The 19,272-nt window shown below is 40.6% G+C and overlaps 1 protein-coding gene across 1 annotated transcript in view; it reads right to left on the bottom strand.

The window, feature by feature from the left end:
- The window catches only part of LOC311496872 (protein sidekick-1-like), a 127,878-nt gene that overhangs the window by 6,145 nt on the left and 102,461 nt on the right, over window positions 1-19,272 (bottom strand). The window contains exons 30-39 of the mRNA XM_084556889.1: window positions 12,651-12,852; window positions 9,679-9,782; window positions 9,456-9,526; window positions 8,590-8,728; window positions 7,057-7,113; window positions 6,846-6,947; window positions 5,701-5,816; window positions 748-934; window positions 508-645; window positions 257-418 (exon numbers count right to left, since the gene is read on the bottom strand). Of these exons, the coding sequence (XP_084413015.1) occupies window positions 257-418; window positions 508-645; window positions 748-934; window positions 5,701-5,816; window positions 6,846-6,947; window positions 7,057-7,113; window positions 8,590-8,728; window positions 9,456-9,526; window positions 9,679-9,782; window positions 12,651-12,852 (1,278 nt within the window). The remainder of the gene's footprint in view (window positions 1-256; window positions 419-507; window positions 646-747; window positions 935-5,700; window positions 5,817-6,845; window positions 6,948-7,056; window positions 7,114-8,589; window positions 8,729-9,455; window positions 9,527-9,678; window positions 9,783-12,650; window positions 12,853-19,272) is intronic.

The following is a 19,272-nucleotide window of genomic DNA, read 5'->3' on the forward strand; positions in this document are numbered from 1 at the left end:
GATGTGACTCTCCGATGAAGTTTCCTGTTTCTTATGATTGCAATCTGAATCTTATGAATGTGAATGTTTTATACTGGCTAATAAAGGCCCTTTTTCACAATTCACTGCCTTTTATGGACTAAATAATGAATTGTTTAATAGAGAAAATGATATGCAGCATAATTGATATTATAAAATATATATTACAGCTGCAGCCTTGTACCCTAGAGTAGTCGCAGTAGTCACTCCACATATTTTATGCACAGTCCTTGCCTACCTTTGACAGGCTGAGCAGTCATGTTTGCCTGTATAGGTGGTCCATAGCTGACTGTGAGAGCCTGGACACTGAAACTGTACGTTGCTCCTTTCATTAGGTCCCGAACCTTCAGCCATCGCTGCCAGCTGCCTTTCACGTCCACTGTCACCACTTTACTTACTCCTGCAGACAATTGAAGAGAAATGTCAGTTTAACAATCCGCATGTACACTACATCCATATGTGTGTATGTGCGTGTATGTGTGTGCACACCTTGCACAGGAACAGTGGGCTGGTAGATGACCCTGTAGCCTTCCAGCTGTCCATTAGGAGTAAGTGGAGCTCCCCAGGACACGTTGACACTTCCTCCTGTCACCTCAGAAAAGGACAGGTAGCTCGGCTGGCTGGGAGCTGCAGGCACACAAAGGATGACAAATTCAGGAAATCGGAAATACTTTAACATGATGCTTGTTAGTTTGGGTTTCAGGAACAAGAACTGTCATCTCTTCCTACCAGACTGCAGGGTCCGGGCCCCACGGGGGTCACTGGGAGGTCCGTCCCCGGCCGTGTTGAAGGCAGTCAGTGTGACCAGATACGGCGTGTAGCTGGTCAGGTTAGTGAGGTGCACACTGGTTTCCGGGACAAAAATCACCTTCACCTTCTCACTCTGGTTCTGCTTGTCTCTCTCCCAGTAGTGGATCTGTAACACAGGACAGAAACGCTGTCAACAACACTCACTCTGTCACTCCTAACAACATTACACGGCTCACGACTCCTCCGTTCCCTCACTTAATTTCTGCCAACTTGATGTGTGATTTACTTCCTCTCATCTGCTCCTGAAGTCTCTTAATTGTTTTAGACAAACAAGCTGCTTACTGATGTTTTAAAGTGGCATCTGATGAGATTAGCTCTACGGCTGCCAGTTTTAAAGAAGTAGATACCACTACTCCAGTCTAGATGTACATATAAGGCTTTTCATTTTCCATACATCTGACACCTTGGACTCTCTAATAACTACACTCGGTGTAAAATCTTCTTTAAACCATAACTCAGTGGCATGAAATGGAAATGAGAATGATAATTGTGATGATCAGTTTCCAACTTTAGATGACCAGATTCTAGGGAGCGTGACAACAAATACTGATAAATATTTGATAGATAACACCGTATCAATACTATATTATCATGATTGGTGCCCTGAAACCCCAAACATGAATACTTTATATCAGACACATCCCGTGGTCGTGGAAAAGATGTTTGAGAAGAGTCAAATCATTGGCATGCATCAAGCAGAGAAAACATCTAAAGAGATTGAAGAAACTACTAAAATTGGGTTAAGAACAAAAAACTGGAAGGATAGTGGGGAACCATCACATCAGGGTAAGAAGAGAGGCAGATGAAGTGATGCACCCATCATGCCTAGTGTCTACTGCACAAGCCTGTGGGGGCAGTGCTATGATCTGGTGTTGCTGCAGTTGCTCAGGTCTAGGTTCAGCAACATTATGTGTCCAAAGAATGAGGTCAGCTGACTACCTGAATATACTGAATGACCAGGTTATTCCATCAATGGATTGTTTCTTCCCTGATGGCATGGGCATATTCCAAGATGACAATGTCAGGATTCATGACAAATAGTGAAAGAGTGGTTCAGAGAGCATGAGACATAACTTTCACACATGGATTGTCCACCACAGAGTCCAGACCTTAACCCCATTGAGAATCTTTGGGATGTGCTGGAGAAGGCTTTGTGCAGTGGTCAGACTCTCCCATCATCAGATGATGAAAAATGAATGCAACACTGGATGGAAATAAATCTTGTGACAATGCCACAGTGAATGTGTGCTGTAATCAAAGCTAAAGGCGGTCCAACGAAATATAAGAGTGTGTGACCTTTTTCTTTGGCCAGGCAGTGTATATGCAATGACAATAAAGGGGATTTCCTTTTAAACACATTCTACTTATTAGAAAATAGTCAAATTACAAAATATGTTCATTCATTCATCTTCTGTAACCGCTTATTCCTGTGAAGGGTCGTGGGGTCTGCTGGAGCCTATCCCAGCTATAAAATATGTGAATAGAATAAAAATTATATAGAGTTTGACCGCTGTATAGTTTTCCAACATTTTTATGCAGAGGAATCAACTACTCAACTAACACGGAACTAGTGCACATTAGTATCAGAGGTTCTCCCACTAGATTGCAAATCATATTAATATTTATTCAAAATCATGAGGTGAATTGATTCAATGAATTTTAATAGAGAGCTGAAGATTTTCACTAACAACTGGGAGACAACTGGGATTCATGGATAATCTGCTATAACTAGTGAATGGACTATCTCTTTCCTCTGCCTCTATTGCTCCTCTGGTGCTATCCTAATCAGAGCATGCCGATCAGGTCATGCAAGTTGCCTCGTATGTTTGAGATTATTATGGAAGGAAACTTAATTGTGTTTTTGAGGAGGTTTATCAGCGTTTACGCCCCAAATGTAGATTTTGAAACCTTCATTTCTTTGAATCCTTCACATTTGGCTGGTTGGTAAATAACACATTTTCAATGATGGACAGAGACATATTTATTACGGCTTCACACAGATGCTAACATCTGTGACATGCACACTGGCTGGATTTTCCCAACACATACAATCTGATGTCTGACACTACCAGCAACATTACAATCGGCATCAGGAAAAAAAAAAAAACTACACAGGAGCTGTTCAAGTGATAAAAACTAAAAGCAACTTTGGCAACCTCTTATTTATTTTAAGCTTAATTTTTTTTACCTTTAAAATGAACACTGGCAGAAAACTTGTACAACTGCAGCAAGCACATAGACATTTTCTCCAACCAACGTTAGGTGACAATCAACCACCCGCGTATCTAATCATAAAGTACATGGTTCCTTAGCTGAATCAGTCTGTACTCACATCATGAAACTGTGGCCTTCGTAAGTACAGACAGCTCTACTGGTAGTTTTATGAGTGGTGGTTGTTCTGAGCAACAGTGGTGGACCATCAATATGGAAACAAAGTGGTAAACTGGCAGATATTGTGGCAGATGTGATGGCTTTCATTGATTTGAAACGAGTGTCATGCCTTTGTGTAATGTTGTCACTTAGTTTTCCTACTATTACTATATCATCCTGAAATATCATAGTAATTTAAGCCCCATTTGCACGGGACGAGTTTTACCTGGGGACCTCCAGTAATAACTGCAGAGGTCGTCTGTGATATTAATCCTGTGCGAACTGGCCATATCAGTAATTTGTAAAGTAAAAACTACACCGCAAATTACCAACCCTATTTCTCGTAACACAGAAGTCCTGTGATAATACTAATCAAGTGCGAATCGGCATCTCTCTGGGGGGGTTACTTTTTTCAAGACTTTTGTTTCATGTCTTTTTTTCTACCTCTTGTCAGTAAAGAATTATGAAGGATGTGCTGTAAATCTAAGTTTGGACAGATGTTATGGTGCAAAATCGAGATGTCGCTGACCCAGTCACCCATTCGGCTGGACAAAATCATTAAGTCAGGCATTAATGTGTTCATCAGTGAAGGTGGGTCTGATTTAAAAACTGCCAGGTTGTTCGTAATTTTTACAAAGTCCCTGAGAAAAAGCGCCAAAGTACCAAAAAGGTGTATAAGTATACAATGTCCTAAAAGTAAACAGTCACATCATAACTATGAATAATAAATTTGAGTAAAACACATGCGAGACAAAAAAACACAGGCGTAGGGGGGTAATTTCTGAATCACATGATGTCCGCAGGTAAAACTTATCCTGTGCAAATAGGGCTATAAATAAAAATGTAACATCTTTACTACTACAAACAACGATGTTAAAATATTTTTAGGGGTGCAGGGTTTTAGTATTCAAATCTCCAGCAGCAACTAAAGGCAAAGAAGATGTTAATTTATGTAAATGTGTTTAGCATTTCACGACACATTGTTTTTGTTTCCTCCAACAAAAAGCATCTCTGTGCAGTTGTGTCTAAAAGTAAAAAAAGCCAAGAGCTACACCAAGGGGTCCATTTTGTTATTATTCCTAAAAGACAGCACTACAAAGCACCATGAGCTATATTTACAACTTCCAAACTTGGAAAAAGCCGCTTCAGAGTAGCACTTGAGGGCAGCATTAAACCACGTCTGTCCTTCCACGGGCTCTTACAATAATGAGAGACAGACAAACTCATCCAGATGCTCAATTTAAAATCAAAGTGTATTTATTTCTGCACACAAAAAAGTAGTTCCATTTTCAGTATTTTATTTTAGAAAATAGACAATATCTCTTGTGGTACTTTATTGGAATGATATGTAAAAAGTGCAGGTCATTTTGAAAACCACTCTACTGTTGTTAGCAGATCTACTTAGTTTTTTTTTTTTAAGCGTACGAGGCTCAGGATTACTCTAAAAACAATTTGAAGCAGACATGGAAGAGCATGATCATACATCATCTGCTCAGATCAAGTGCTAAATAGATTTTTTCAAGGTATTTCTTCTTGGTGAAAAACAGAATTGAAGTTTTGAATCAAAAAGGTGTTTTATCAATTTTTAATCATGTTTCGAGTGTTTCTGTTGTACCTCTATTTACTATTGACCTATTTTTAGAAGAGTAACATGTTGGATGTTGTAAGCCGATAAATATCTTGGAAATATAAAGATGAGGCGGGGAAATATGTTCAGATATCGTGAGACAAATGACTGATTTAAGATTTGTCCCAAATTAACCTAAACATAAACATCTGGTCTGAGTGGAAAACAACACTATCTTGTCATTAGTTATGATCAGGTATTACCTGTTACCCTTCACCAACCATGTTCAGTGAAACAAGTCTTCTGGGGAGTTTCAGTAAACTTCACCTGTCAAAAAATACTCTTGCAGTGTAGTTTACCTTCAGTCCTGTAGGCTGCTTGAGCTGTTCATCTAACATAGTAGGAGTGTTAAAAGAAGTCAGAACCTATAAATTCATTAAACATTCTTTCTTTTCTCTCGTTCTCTCATCTCAATCTCCTTAACCCCTTCTGCCTCATACTCCCCTCCCCATGTCCAGCCATCTCTGGTAGTTAGAACATATTCCCTCGATCTTCTCCTCTAATCAGGATTCCACAGGGATCACTCGCCCGTCATGTTCCTTCGCTCTGCAAATATTACATTCCCTTCTTTATTCTCCATTCCTCCCTTTGCTCTGGCAGAAATCAATGGGTCTAAAGCAGGACAGATAACCTTGTGTTTGAAGTACTAAGAGTGAGGGGGTGGGACAGGGGAGTTGAGGGGCAGAGACAGACAGAGGAGTGATATTGAAACCATTAAAGGATATTCAGATTATTCCTCTAACTTAACTCTCTCTCTCTCTCTCTCTTGAAGGCGTATCAGGATAAAACTCCTCCAAGACAAGCGCCGAAACATTTCATGTACAGACAGAGAGTGTGCGAATATACATCTTTGCACTTATTTTTCTGTGTGTCACCTTGTATCCTTGGATGTGTCCGTTCTGGGTCTCGAGGGGGGGTATGTCCCAGGTCACTTCCAGAATAGAGGGAGACACAGCTGACACTCGGATGGACTGGGGGGCCACTGACGGAGCTGCAGCAGGTTGAGATTTATAGTTAGACTGTGTGTGTGTGTGTGTGTGCAGCTAGGTGTTAGAGTGGGGAGTAGAGAAGATATGTTCCACCCTACCAATTAGAATGGGCCTAAGGCAGTGCCTTGTTTCTCCACTGTACCACACATATGCATGAACACTCAGCAGCGAGCACCTGAGGCTAGAGAAAAGGCCATATCACCCCATTTCATCATCCCCCTTCAGCCTTTTCTGCCTCCCCCCTTCTACTTCGCTTTCTTATCCTCACCTCTCACTCCTCTGCATGTGATATGTACGGCCTACTAAACTCTACAAACACACACAAGTCACACACACCACTTGAATATGAATGCGGCGGCGGTCTCGTAGAGGGAGTGTGAGATTGTGACAGAAATGGCAAAAATGTGCCAGTTCCACTAACATAACATGTAAATCTGTCCGGCTGCATTCTTATTCGTGGGTAGTGTGTGTGCGGGAGAGAGATAGTTGACCTTGGGAAACATCAAACGTGTGAATGTGGACGCAAGCACACACCCTCACACACACACACATGCTCACTATTAGAGAACACTGAGCCTCTCTGAGACACTTAAGGGGCAATGCCAGGAGGCAAGGACAGAGCACAGGACAGGACAAGAATGATAGAACGCAGACAAAATGGAGAGAAAATTAGTTTTTGATGAAACTCAAAGTCCATTCAGCTCTTTCAACTACATGACACAATCTTTAAAAGCAGATGAAACAGATGAAATCATGACACAGTCAAATATTAACAGACTCAACTACATGAAAACTGTGGAAACTATATTTGGGGCTGAAGACCAGCGTGCAATAGATACAATGAAAGCTTCAGAAATGGTTTGTGTGGACCTTGAGTTGTTTAATCAAACTACAGCTTCATTCAACATTTTGTTTTTTTTAATTTCCTTAATTAATCGACCAATGAATTAATAACAAACTTTTTTCTTACAGGTTAAGAAACAACATCACAAGCTTAAATCCAGGCCAACAGCTTTCACGTTTTCACCTACCTGCTTCTCCTACAGACACCTCAAACGGAGTAGAGGGGGGGCTCTCTCCGATTATGTTGTAGCTTGTCATAACAATCTGATAGCGTTTGAACTTCTTCAGCTCTGCAAGAAAACAATAAAACGTGGGACTAAAAAGACATGCACAACTGCACAAAGCATCCAGGTTAATGTTGCCACTAAATGTCCATGACTTCTCTCGTAAACGACTTACGTGTCAACTCAAACTCTGTAAGTGAGGCGCTGCTGACTGTCTTGAAGGTGCTCTTGGCTTGGGAAGAGTGAAAGAAAGATGGATGGAAAATAAATGAATAAATGTTTCAAGATCAACAATAAACTGTACAAATTGAATACCATTCAATATCTTTAAGAGGGAAATTTTACTTTTATGTTTCCATATGCTTGTCAGACTTATTGTGTGGACAGAGAATCATCCATCTACTAATCTAGTCAAGCAAGATAGTCAACTATAAAGCACTCCATGCTGCACAGTGCATAATAATATTTTATGATAGCAGTGTTACAGTGCGGTAAGGGTGGCCCCATGAGAAAACAACTGTCCAAAGAGTGCCATTTGCTCAGTGTCTCTCCATGGCTACGCATTCAACTCATGGTCACAGCTCTGATGTGGAAAACATCTAAAAATCTATTTCTCTCTCTATATTTTTTTTGGAGCATTTACGAACCCTGAACCTACATTTTCGTAACCTCACATAAATGGAATGGGATTGGAAGATGCCAGCGTTGCACGGCTGTATTCACATATTAGAAAAATATTTTTTTTTAATCTAATCTTTCATCATTTATTTTGTGGTTTCACAAATTGCAGGCAGTGTTATTCACCTGCTATTTTTTAAATCAAGGATTTCATAGCAGCAGTTCAAAATATACAACCAGCCTTGGTAAGCAGGTGGGATTTATGATCTAATTCATTTGCTTTTTTTGCGCTTCTGTGATGCCTGACCATGATCGGCCATGTTTGGTACAATGTGCATATACTGGGCAATACTTGGACTGTGAACTGATTGTTCACTGATCCTCTCCATCATGGCTTAACATCTATAAAGAGGCACAGCTCTCCTGCCAAGTTTCTGATGTCTCTGAAGCAGTGTCCATGAGGCTGAAGTAGGATCAACTACAGTATGTGAAATCTGTAGTATCCAGAACGCTACAGTACAAGAGTGTAGGATAACATTAGCAGGTCTGTCCTAGTCTACAATGGTCTATATCTGGGAGGCTGTGGCTCAGGTAATGGAGTGGTTCGTTGGGCAAGATAATGAACACAAAAAGTACTTTGACAATCACTGATAGAGAAAAGAGTAACATAGCCAGCATTACATGGCGACACAATCTTAAAAAAAGACCTTTTACAATGACAAATGCTTATCAAACTTGGATTCTACTTTACAGGACATACATCTTTAGTTCCATGTCTTCAGATCATTAGCTAATCAGTTTTTGACTGTGTGCTTTTCTAATGTTTCAGTTCATACACAGCACCATTCTACAGGGTTCTACTTACAACGTGCATCAGTCACAAAACAAAAAAGTAACCTGAAGAATGTACTGAATGTAATGAATGAACAAGCTTTCATGGAGCTAACAGCAGGAAGTTATATTGGGCGGAACTGAAAATTCAAAATTCAATTTTGATTTAATAATTTCAATCAATAAATCCGCCATCAGTATCATCAACATCTAAAGAGAGCGGGGCTTAACAAATGCTGACTCCATTCAATCTACTCACTGGTGATGAGGGCACTTGTGGTGTTGTTTTTGGTTGTCTGGACTTCTACTTCAGAAACAGTTGATGTGTTGACTGGGAGCTCTCTGTAATACAGCCGGTATCCAGTCAAAACCCCGTTGATACTTTGGTCACTGGGACGCTGGAAACATGCAAAAAAGCACAAGTATTAGTGATCCAACTTCTGAGAATTCAGTCCTGAGCTCATTTTCATTTTCTTGGTGTAGTAAGGTGACAGACAGGACAGACTGGCAGGCTGGCAGAGTGGTATTTGAGCAGTATTTTATCAGCCGAGTCCCCTTTAAAGGGCTGGTGGATTGGTGTGGCTGTAACTTGCACGGACAAAGTGATGCTTCAGTGGGTTTGGCGCTCTTGTAAAAGGTGATGAAATTGCTGGTGACTTTCTTTTTTCATTGCCTCCTTCTGTTTTGACATGAGGATACAAGGATGAGGGAGGACATTTCCAAACAGGAGAGTGACAAGAAGTGAAGCAGCCAGGTTGTATTTACTATCTTTTCCGTAACTGCCCTCTCCCTATTTCCTTTTCGTTGGACATTTCTGATTGCTGAGGGCTCCTCTTGCCCTGTAACATCTATCCTGCTGGTACATACTCATTAAGAGTTGAACACCCACGACTCTGCCTCTCCCGTCCTCAATTGTTCCAATCAATCTTTGCTGCCCTCTGACTTCTCCTGCTTCAATAAATAATGATAATTACATCCACAGACACAAACCCATAGTACAAACTCATATAAAGAAAGTCTGTAGGGCTTTTACTCTCAAAATACGTAATTAACCTCGACTACGACTGTATGTTTTGTTGTGCAGTCCTGTGTTTATCAGGGACTATGTAAGAAGTCTGAAAATACCTTCCACTGCACCAGCACTGAGGTAGTAGTCGTCGGTTTCACTGTGAGAATCACTGGAGGTTCGTCAGGCACTGGACAGAAAACAGAAAGATAGCAAAGGAGAAAAAGAAGAACACATGTGAGCAGACTGTCCATCCTGCTGCAGTTCTACAGTAGCACGGTTCAAATTCACATATTCCCTTGTTTTCCCACTTGCTTTCTCCCATACAGCCGAGTTTCTCACCATCCTGCAGAGTTGTAGCAGCCTCCGTCTCTTTGCTGAGAACACTGTCTCCTACATCATTGGTTGCCAACATCCGGAACTTGTAAGATGTGAAGGGCTTCAGCCTATAGATGCAAATGCACACAGATAAGAATTTACAGATGCACACAAAAAGGAATTAATCATAAAGACCCACTTTATTTCGCAATTAATTTACAAATTTCAGTCAGGCGTGCTGACTTGGTGCATTATGATCTTTAACCATTCATTATAAATTCATTTGAACCAGAGCATCTGTAGTTTAGCGAGTGAAACCAAATCAGTCACTTGTCATTTTACTAAAATCCCTTTTATAATACGTCTTCAAAAACCTCAAAAAAGCCTGAAACAGGCCTCTAGACATGCCACTACCAATCTGAAGGTGTCATATCTCAGCAGGGAATCTCCTCAAGGCCAGCTCTGTCTCATGTGTATCGATCCAGTGATCTGGTGAACTGTCTTGTTATTAGCGTGTCAGTCACTTGTAAAGAACTTTGTGTTGTGTTAAATTGTATGACAGTTACTAGACCAAGTTGGATTTGATTGTTGGGCTATATACTGATGAAAACTGAAATGAGTTCACAAAGCAGGTCATTCATGAGAAAGTAATTACAGCACTGCCAAAGCCTGAAAGGACCTATGAAACGTTCACTTCAAGGTTTCTCACGTAACTCTTTATGTCTCTCTATAGACCATTCAAATTCCCTTCTCTCCTCATAAAACATTTGTGAATCCGACTGAAGGTTGTGACACTGTTGACATTTATTGGGAAAAAACACAAAATGCGCTTCTGTTATGCAGGGAATACATCAACCCACTCATTGAAACATGGTGTAAAAAAACTCCTTTGTGTACCTTTAACATTTTGAGAACATAACTTTCTAGCTAAACCACTGCCCTTCTGATCGGGCATGTTTTGCTCTCTGGTTGGCCTTGGAAGAGCACACAAGGTCTTGAATAATAATTACCACCCACTTTTTTTTTTTAATTGTCTTGGCTGCCTGAGAGTTTTTATTGCCATACTACAATAACATCTGCATTTCTCCTCTGCGCAAGGTGAATGCATTAATAAGCGCAGAATAACAATTTACATGAGCTATTTTAAAAACACTTTTCTCTAGAGCCACTTAGCATTAGACCAATGAACATGCACCCAGTGGTAGGGACTAACCGGCCTGGTAGCATGCTAATAGTTGAAATGTACGCTTTCCTCCACTCTGTGGGAAAACGATTCATATTTAACAAGGACAGGTAGTGGTTATTCCCCATTTTTAATAAATCAAACGCATTATTAACAAGTTAAAAGTTAAAAGAAGCAATTTAATAATTCCTAACAAGAAGTCATTGCATTTCTGCTCACATGTCTACCGGCAAGGTCCTTCTTTACACTTTATTTACAGAGTGCCCAGGAGACCAGAGAAGACCAGTTAGAAATTCAGCAAGCGACAGGAGAACTGCTCAAAAGCCTCCTTGTATAATAATGAGCTGGGCCCAATAAGGGACAAGAAAATGCCCTATGGGGTTGTGGGGACTGTAGGAATAAAACATCAAAGATACCATGCTCAAACAGGGCGGGGTTCCAACAGCACTGGGAGGATGTTAAGGACAGTATTTGAAAATGTGTGTGTACGGCCTAGGGAGTTTAATGTTTTGGTTCCAAAGACGCCTCAGTGGAAAACAACAATTAAGGACGGATAAGACGTAAGTATGAGCGTGAGCATGTGGAGATGTAAGCTAATTCCTCCATCCGGCACTGTAATGAGAACATTCAGTTATGGGATGAGCTGGAAAAAGGCAGCAAAACAACAACAGCAGCACCATCACCATGGCAGATCGTCTCTCCCTGAGGCAGGTTGAAACAGACTGATGCAGACACACTGAGAGAACACTCTTCAGCATCTCAAATAGCCCTGTGATAGCTCGCGAAAGAACTCGCACAAACAGTCGCGGCGCAGGCGGGAACACACACTCTACACGAGTAAAGCACCATCATAGTTCGGCTACTCAGGCTGTCAGGAAAGTTGGAGTAGCCATCCAGTCTGACCACTATCACCCGCAGCCATAATGACAGTATCACGAGGGAGGAGAGGATGGCGGGATGAAGAAAGAGGAATAGAAAAGGAAGACATGCAATAATACTGAAGCCCCCTCCTTCTGAGTAGGGGTGATGCTTGAAGAAGAAAATACATGCCTGATGGTTTTTGTACGCAGTAGCTGTTGATGGAGGGAGGAAGGGAGGGGGGTGGTGACAACAAGGGGGGTGGCGGGTGGAAAGATAAAAATTGTTGCAGAGAATTGGCAAACAGCAGATTCAAACTTGAGAGTCTGACAGCAGAGAGAGAAAGATGTGAAAAATAAAGGTATTAAGAGAAAGAGAGCAGCTCCTGCTGGGCTTGTGTGATTAGTTGAGGTAGATACTGTCCGTTTATGCAGTAGTTTTGATTACTCCGCTACCCCTGGTGTTTTTTTTTTTTTGGGTAGTGCATTTTTTATGCTCCACAAACCTTTTCTGTACTTTAAGTTTTAAATAAATAAAATGCTTCTTTTTCTGTTGTTTGCTTTGAGATCACAGCGTCTGCCTCTCTCCAGTCTTTCCCCCAAGGATGCATAAACATTGCACGATTTTTACAGATTGCTTTAACTAATTCAACACCAACCTGTCATGCTAAACAAAATTCCCATGTTAGGGTGCCTTACTCACTGTTGGATAGCCCCCACCTCCCACTGAAGCACTGTCAAACCTCAGCTACTTAAGGCACAAGCTGTATGTAGTTTACAGCAATAACAATGCCAACTTTATTACTCTGAACTCACAGAAATGTTTAAATGAGTTCTCGAATTAGGACGTACTGTAGATAGGATTTAACTTTTAACTTTTTGATATATATATATATATATATAAATATATATATATTTTTTAGTTCAGTTTGACTTGCTTTAAAATATGTGCATACCTGTCAACGATCCAGGAGGTTGCATTGTGCGGGATGTCAGCTGTGTGTGTTTTCCAGTCGCCGCTGGGCAGCTCCCTGACCTGCAGAGTGAAGTACCTCAGCGGAGAGGAGCCTGAGCCACCGGTCACCCAGTGGAGGCGGAGGCGGCGAGATTCGACCTCATCCTGAGGAACAGACAACTTCCTGGGTGCCTGGGGACGCTCTGTGGATGTGGAAAGGGGACAAGATTAAAATATGAGAGAGGAAGAAGGAAAGCAGAATAAGTGATGTGACAAGGATAAGAACAGAGGAACTGAAGAGGAAGCTGGAGTGGGGAGAAGGAAGAATAGGGAAAAAAATCTACTTATAGAGCAATTTCAAAAAACATTTCAGTTTTCATTTACAAATAATATTATAGAGTCACAAGATGTCATATAGATTGATAAGTGTGCAAATGGATCAACGGTGTCTTCAGCCATTATGAGCCCTGAAAACAGCATCAGCGCTCTAAGTCTCAGCTGGAACCCCACTGGAGGGATGAAATATTCTTCCACTATATTTGATGTCTTGATGATGGAGTGAGGCTGAGATCACTGTCTGTCTCACAAGATCTGGTGAGTGTACTCAGCTACGCAAACCACATTTCTTTGCACTCACAGAACCAATCAGTAAACATGCTTGCACACACAAAGCCAGTTTGAACCACCGGCTTAATGGTTTTAACTGTTATAGTGATATCATAAGTGTGTGGATGATTGTTGGGAGGCTAGAGACAGCACTGCTTCTCCATTCATCATTAATGTGTCTGAACTTTATAAATAGAGGTTTAGTGGTGCAAACATCCTTAGACCCCTAGAGGGTACTTTGGATGGGATTATTCTGCCTTATGGTGTAATGATCGTTCCTTTCATCTGCTCTGCTATTAGAAGGATTTTTTCCTTTGTCTTTCTTTTCCTTTGTCTTTGTCATGCTCATCTGACATGTAAAATAAGATCACAGCTGTGACCAAGAAATCAGTTCTCTCAAGCGGAAATCTAGCTGGGAAAAAGCTGGTCTCTCTGATCTCCTGCCTTGATTGCAGAGAGTGGGTTACTCATATATTTGATGTTTTAGTAAAAAGCTTATACTAAATAAATGCAAACATGCCCTTCATAAAACAGCTGCCAAACTCAAGATTCCTTTTTTTTCCTTAAAGTTGTTGAATATCTGTTGATCCAGTTGGCCAAATGGAGACTATCATGGTCAATGTGATGAAAATATCTTGTAAAACAGGACATGTGCAGCCTACGTTCATTATACGTCAGCGTGAGCGTTGTAATGCAGACACACGTTTAAATGAAACAGAGACATCCAACTCCATCAAAGAAACAATTTCTCAACAGATTGCCAGTGTGTGTGTGTGTGTTTGTCTCCGTCTTCGCCATTCAATTATAAGATGAAAGATGGCTCTGGGAGTCAGTATCTTTGTGCAACTGTGTTCGTAGTAGCCGTGTGATTAGTAGACCTGTGTACACACATGCGCGCAACACTGCGGCTGGGGGCATAACTGTCTAATTTCAGGGGCATCAGGTTATCGATTAAGTCTAGAAATAAAAGCATTATCGATTCTCTCTGAAGTTTAATTAATCTGCACTTATTTTCTCAAACGTGCAAAACACGCAAAACACACACACACACTAACAACCACATAGGCTGGGGTTCATCCATCCTTATCACAAGTAATTTGAGTCAAATCTGTTTGTCTCCTTCTTGCCCTCCCATCCCTATTCTTCACCCCCTTCTAAATTTGACTATTCGCTTTTGTTTTTCTGATACAATCTGTGTCTCTCTGTCTGTTATCCTTTTGTTCCCTTCCTCAGTTAAGATCATGTTCTGATAACAAACTCATAATTACGAGAACAAGTGCTGCCCTTTCAGCAGAAGGGGGAGGAGAGGAGAGGAGAGGAGAGGAGAGGAGAGGAGAGGAGAGGAGAGGAGAGGAACAGCAGAGGGTGGGCGATCAAATTGAGCCGAATACGCTACATTGTCCATTACCTTATCAGTTATCACCCTTTTGGAGACAAACCTCAGAAAAGATAAATCTCTGTTAGATAAATCTCTGTAGAAGTTGTCAGAGGGTTTTCTCTCTAATGCATGCATGCACACTCACGCAGGCTCACACATGTAACACACATACTTGCACACTCAAAAAGCCAATTTTCTTTTTCTAGGGATTAAGTTGTTCTCCTCAGCATCATCAGAAGGAAATCTCTATTAGGCCATTCTGTCTATCTCGCTGCAAGAATGGGCCATTATGCTGCTGAAGTGGAACAGAGAACCACTGAATTCTATTCTCGAGAAATCCTGATAATGATGCTGCGGGTGTTATGATATCTGATCCATTAAAATGCACTACACAGGCTGATAACGCCGAACAGAACATCTGACATCGTGATTCCAAGTTTTCGCCAAGATTCACTTAAGTGTCATATTTTAATACTTTGGTAGCATTTCAATGCTTTACTAGGCACACACGCCGCTGAGTTACTGACAGAGAAAAGCGGAAAGAGAGATCAGGGATGACAAATATCAAAGTCTGCGAGCTACGTTAAAACCAAAGTTATTCATGCGTTAGCCTACAGAGACACCAGAAGAATGGTAACGTTATTGTTGAAGTGATATTTTACTTTAGGGTGATAACTCTTCTCAGCTCCGGAGCGATCAATCTTTAACACCAGATGTCACTTCAACCTTACTCCCTGCAAGTCTTTTCATCAGTCAAATATATTAACCTATTTTCTGATTATAATACTAATGCAGCCTATATCCTCTAAATGTTTCTATAATGAATGTTAGGTTGCATTCTGTGTGTTGTTTCTGTTTCAAATGACCAGAACCACAACCTCATTTTTATGCTCATCTTCTTCAGTATATGCTGACTGTGTAACCGTTTGCTAAGACTATATCAAACATGTGAGGTGATAACATGTCAGTGATGTGTTCCCAGTTAATAAAAGCTTATAAGAATTACAAGCATTATAATAGTATTGTAAGAAGATAATAGGAAACAACGGCAATTCATGTGAACTGCTCAGGAAAGGCTCAAGGAACACGGCAAAGAGGTCAAGGTCCAGTGAGCCGGACACCGAACTCCCCAGATCCCAGTCTGACAGAGCATTTGTGGGACGCACCAGAGCAACTCACACCACCCAAAGGATCTCATGCCCAAGTGCAAGCACCAGACTCCATGGGACTCCCCAGACGTCCAGTGTCCATGCTTTGAAAGGTCAGAGCTGTTTTGTCTGCATGAGGAGGACCTGCGCTTTAACCTCTTCACAAGCAGCAAGCAGTCGATACAGGCATTTGTAAATAGTGTATTCAAATTTAAACAACCTTAAAGCTGTTTAAGTGAAAATGAAAGAGAATTCCTAAGGGATGAATTTCTTTGGCTGCATGTACCATCTGGTATCGTTGCATTAACAGTTGGGCCAGGATGGTACTGCTGCTGCAGCTGTCTTTCCAAGATTGGGTGGGACGGTGGATCCACAGATGTTTTTTAGATTAGTGATGTTACCGCCCTTGACCGCCAACTTTTTGCAAATCTGACAAATTGCCTCCTCAAAATTATTGAGCTCTCCTTTTTCATTTGGTTTAAAACCAAAATGTGACCACGGCGGACCTGAGAATTTGGCTTTGGAACTAAATCTATAATGTTTTTGTCAACAGACACTCATCTAAATGCAGTCAGCTGAATATTAGAAGCTGAAAGGTTGGTGGTGCCAATTCTCTCACTGACGCTGTAAGCCTGCTATGGCAGCAAAAGGGCATACAATGTCAGTCAAACTTCAAAGGGCAGGAAAATAATGATGGAAACACCATATTTTTGTTCGTTTCAGTGAATGGAAATTATTATAATAATTAAGCAAAATAAGTCAGCTCAAATATCAGTGGCAGACCCAAACAGGCCCAAACACAACACCTTCCATTGTGATCTTTTCAAAAATCTAAATGTAACCTAACCCTCGGGGCACAGTCTGCATGCGTTTTGGGCTCATTTATTCCCAAACTGATCCAAACCACATGGAGTCTGGTGCTTGCACTTGGGCATCAGATCCTTTGGGTGGTGTGAGTTGCTCTGGTGCATCCCACGAATGCTCTGTCAGACTGGGATCTGGGTAGTCTGGTGTCCGGCTCATTGGACCTTGACCTCTTTGCCGTGTTCCTTGAGCCTTTCCTGAGCAGTTCTCAGGTCTGGGGGTGCTGGTTGTGCAATGTTTATGTGAGTGCTACGTGTCCAAGTAACATCCACATGAATGCCATTGTTTCCTAACATTTTCTTATCATACTGTTATAATGCTTATAATTCTTATAAACACTTATTAACTGGGAACACATCACTGACATGTTATCACAAACGCATCCTAACTTTCATTATAGAGAAATCCTCCAACTGTGGGTACAAAAGTTAAGCTCGGATTATCTGGTAATGTGAGGTGTTTACAGATCTGCTCTTAAATTTACCAAACGGCTAACAGACTCATCTGGGCTGCCCAGATTAATATTAAACTCACCGTATAACATTCTAGCTCTTGAGGCTAACAATACCAAGCATACTACTGCTGACTGATATTAAAACTGACAGTGAAAATGTCACCTCCAGTTCGCCTCCACCTACCAGACTGGAGCGTGTGTCGGTAGATTTACAGAGAGTTGTTGCTTCACTGTCTCTGTTCTGTTTTAATCTGATTGCTTAGTCTGACACCCCCTAATCTGGCACAATAATCTAAATAATAACTAGAAGTGTGTGTTGTGTTATTTTAAAATAATGCAGTGTGTGTAAGTTTTAGTTTACAGAAAGGTAGTAGTAATGCAATATATATATATATATATATATATATACAGATAGTTTACTGACCATGATCAGTAAAAGCTGTAACTAATGGAGGGACATGAAATTATGGGATATTCTGAATCCTTTGACAGCTGCATTTAGAATGAGCAGAGGACATGAAAGCAACCGACTGAAGCAGGAAGAGAGAGGGGTGTAGAAATCTAGACAAGATGAGATGAAAGCATCATGACCTCTGAATCTGAGGAGGATAAAAACTTGACTTTTTATTTGTTTCCAAATTGAAGGAAAAAGAACCGTGGTGCTCACTCACTTTACCTCTTTAAAAGTCAAGTCACTCCAAAAATCTGTTCTTCCTTCCTGGCTGTCAGTGGCCAGATATTTGTTGGAGGATATATTTCTTCTGTTTCATGTTTTTAGAGACAGAACAGCAGGACGGATGCAGTCACTGCTAGACGTCTTACATCTCACCTCTCAGCGTCAGACTGATTCTGTTTTACAGATCTTCTTATTGTCACATTTCTCACTTTGTGACGGGGCCACTGATTGCCAACATCACATTAAATGTTAGAGGGAAATGAGCAGTATTTGTTTCTGCCTGAAAAAGAAAAAAATACCATGATTGCAGGGTGCTAATAGAACTATTGATCAAAAGTAATTACTTTGGTTTCAGATCTAAGAGTCCACCGCATAAAGAAAATCCTTCAAGTCTAATTTTCATTCTCACCTACTAACTGTACATTTCCACCCGCCCACATCAGATCACAGCGCTGCGAGAAAGTGAACAGTGTTCCAAGACAGTCGGGATATTTATAATAAGCTTGTCTCACTCAACGAGGCATTTCATTTCAGTTTGTTTGGTGGATGGTAACAACAGATTGATTGCCTTAAGTTTCTTTGTTGTAATAATTTATTGTTTTTCATGATATTTTAGCAGACCTAGCTGAGCAACCTCTCCCTTTTTAATTGACTACTGCTACACCACAGATCAGTTTTTGTACTCTCATTATACCACTGCAGGACGACTAATACCTAGAGACTACAATATCTACATTTACTGCTGAATCCTTCAGAGTTTCTAAATGTAGCTTTAGTTCGTAGTCTGTATATATAATGTTCCACACACTGATAAGGTCATTCCTTTCATCTTGTGTTAATATTCAGTGGCCAGCGACAAAGGATATACATGTTCAACCATTAACTACTTGTGGAAGCACTAAAAACCTGTCTGAGCTTGAGGCCTGAAGCTTCTTCTTGCATTTCTTTCTCTCACTTTATCTTCATGAGGACTTCTCATGAACCTCAACACATTAACTCCTTGAGTCTGCTAAGACCATAACATTTTTCAATGCTAATGCTTTACTTTACCTTTCCAGCCTATTCTCAAACTCGGGTTATTGTATGCCAATTGAGGTATATCTATTTGACAGTTAACATGAAATCTGCAGATAGGGTAATTATAAAATCATTATACTCGTCTCCTGTAAAAGACCTTTCTGTTGGAAATCATTTTTAAAAACGGTGAAATTAACTACATTAATCAAGTAACTATGGCTTAAAACTTAACAGAATTAGATTTTTATTCTGATTTATTTAACACATTTTTTGCTGAATAACTGCATTAAATATTTACTTTGCTGTACATGCATACAGCAGGATGCATGATACACATTTCACCCATTGCTGTATTATCCAAGGAAATATATTATAGAAATAAAAGACACTCATTATATGGGCTCCATTAGCACTGATTCAGCTTCAGATGAAACATGTTTCTTTTACTTTTCCTCAGTGACTACACCCACCTTTCAGGCT

The sequence above is a fragment of the Chelon labrosus genome, assembly GCF_963514085.1.
Source record: "Chelon labrosus genome assembly, chromosome: 2".
Lineage (NCBI taxonomy): Eukaryota > Metazoa > Chordata > Actinopteri > Mugiliformes > Mugilidae > Chelon > Chelon labrosus.